Consider the following 2320-nt stretch of genomic DNA (forward strand, 5'->3'; position numbering starts at 1 on the left):
TTTATACATTATGTCCAGATACTTTAGTTATCGTTATCAGGAGTAATAGGGAGAAATACATCTACTACATCTGGTACAGAATAAGAGTTCATATCTTTGTTTGCCAGCTGTTCTTCGCACCCGCGGTGATTCCATCTACCCCCTCCCCCTGCCCCCAACAGAATACATGTATTTGTTGAATGAATGTACCTATGGGTGAGCGAATGGAGGAAAAGAGAAGGGAATGGAATGAATGAACTTGAAAACTACAAAGACTCATGGAAGCCCAGAAAGTCTCATGATTTGCAAATTTATTGGCTGAGGAGGCACTGGGGTTGGGAGGTAGTTGTACAGAAACCAAGGAGGAAAAACTGCAGAACAAGATGCAGCATGAGTGTTCAATCGCTTCTTCCAGGTGGGTTAAAACGTGAAGAATTTGGAAACCTCACGGCAATATCATGAGAACGCTAAGCCCATCGGCGCCCACGAAGAACACCGCCAGCTCCTTCGCCTTCGTGGCGTCCAGGGGCCTTATTTGCATGGCCAGGTGGGCGCCTGCTTCTGCTGGGTCTGGTGGCAGATCGGGACGCCCTTGCTACCCCCGGAGCCGCCCCCCGAGGAGCCGCCGCCGCAGCCGCCGCCGCCGCCCCCGGAGGAGCCGCCGCCGCAGCCGCCGCCGCCCCCGGAGGAGCCGCCCCCGCAGCCGCCGCCGCCCCCGGAGGAGCCGCCGCAGTCGCCGCCGCCGCCAGACGACCCCCCGCCGTAGCACTGCTGGGGCGCGCACGAGGTCTGGGTGCTCTGCTGGGAGTAACAGCCGCCGCCGCCGCCGCCGCCGGAGCCGCCCCCGCAGCCGCCGCCGCCGGAGGAACCGCCCCCGCAGCTGCCGCCGCCGCCACCGGAGGAACCGCCCCCGCAGCCGCCGCCGCCGCCGCCGCCGTAGCTCTGGCACACGACCTGCTGGCCGCCCCCGCAGCCGCCGCCGCCGCCGCCGGAGGAGCCGCCCCCGCAGCTGCCGCCGCCGCCGCCGCCGGAGGAGCCGCCCCCGCAGCCGCCGCCGGAGGAGCCGCCCCCGTAGCTCTGGCACGAGACCTGCTGGCCGCCACCGGAGTAGCCCCAGCCGCAGCCTCCGCTGCCGCCGGACGAGCCGCCACCGCAGCCTCCGCCGCCGCCGGAGTAGCCACCGCAGCCTCCGGACGAGCCACCGCCAAAGGACTTGGCTCCACCGGAGCCTCCTCCGCAGCCTCCAGAGCCGCCACCGCCACCGGAGTAGCCGCCCCCGCAGCTGGAGCCGCCGCCCCCGGAGGAGCCGCCCCCGCAGCTAGAGCCTCCGCCGCCGCCGCCGGAGTACTTGATGCCCCCTCCGGAGCCACCGCCGCAGCCGCCGGAGCCGCCGCCGCCGGAGGAGCCGCCACCGCAGCCGCCGGAGCCGCCGCCGCCGGAGTAGCCGCCGCCGCAGCCGCCGGAGCTGCCGCCGCCCCCGCAGTACTTGACGCCCCCTCCGGAGCCACCGCCGCTGCCGCCGCCACCGCAGCCGCCGCCTCCGCCGCCGGAGTAGCCGCCGCAGCCGCCGGAGCCGCCGCCGCCCCCGGAGTACTTGACGCCCCCTCCGGAGCCACCGCCGCTGCCGCCGCCACCGCAGCCGCCGCCTCCGCCGCCGGAGTAGCCGCCGCAGCCGCCGGAGCCGCCGCCGCCCCCGCAGTACTTGACGCCCCCTCCGGAGCCACCGCCGCTGCCGCCGCCACCGCAGCCGCCGCCTCCGCCGCCGGAGTAGCAGCCGTCGGAGCCACCGCCGCCGCCGCCGCAGCCGCCACCGCCGCCGCCGCTATAGAAGCCGCCGCCGCCGCAGCCGCCACCGCCGCCGCCGCCGCCGGAGCTTTTCCCGCAGAACGCCGGGGGCTGTGGGGTGGGCTGCTTTTTCTGAGACATCCTGTCTGAGGTGCAAGGGAACCCTGGAGGGAGAGCGGAGAGAGCATCACTGCACCGGTGGCCCGGGATGCGGGGCAGGAGGCAGCTGCAGCCATGGCAACCCGTCACCCGGAGCCGCGCGCTCGGCCTGGACCAGCGCTCCCAGCCCGGGGCGCTCGGCGGGGATTGCGAGGGAAGGTGCTTTCAGGAAAGAGCCGCCTCCTCGTGCAGGAGGACTTGACCAGCCTGTCTCTACAGCCCGGTTAGTGGCGCCCGTGCCTCTCTCTCTGAGCTCTGCCTCTGGCCTCTTGTGTGACTGGGGCTGAGGACCCACACTCACTCCTGTTCCCTCACTCCCTGTAAAGGGAGAGGTTTGAGCACCCATTTCTCAGGGCTCTTCCAGTCCCAGCGCCCATTCACTGAGCGCAAATAGGTT

General features: G+C 70.4%; 1 protein-coding gene across 1 annotated transcript; it reads right to left on the reverse strand.

Moving 5' to 3' along the window:
• Positions 1–389: 389 nt before the first annotated feature.
• LORICRIN (loricrin cornified envelope precursor protein) lies at positions 390–1905 on the reverse strand (the record flags this gene model as incomplete). The annotated part of the gene is made up of 1 exon (XM_081121241.1): positions 390–1905. The coding sequence occupies one exon, from the start codon at positions 1903–1905 to the stop codon at positions 511–513; it is 1395 nt and encodes a 464-aa protein (XP_080977367.1). The 3' UTR covers positions 390–510.
• Positions 1906–2320: the final 415 nt, after the last annotated feature.

The sequence above is a fragment of the Miniopterus schreibersii genome (assembly GCF_964146895.1).
Source record: "Miniopterus schreibersii genome assembly, chromosome: 19".
Lineage (NCBI taxonomy): Eukaryota > Metazoa > Chordata > Mammalia > Chiroptera > Miniopteridae > Miniopterus > Miniopterus schreibersii.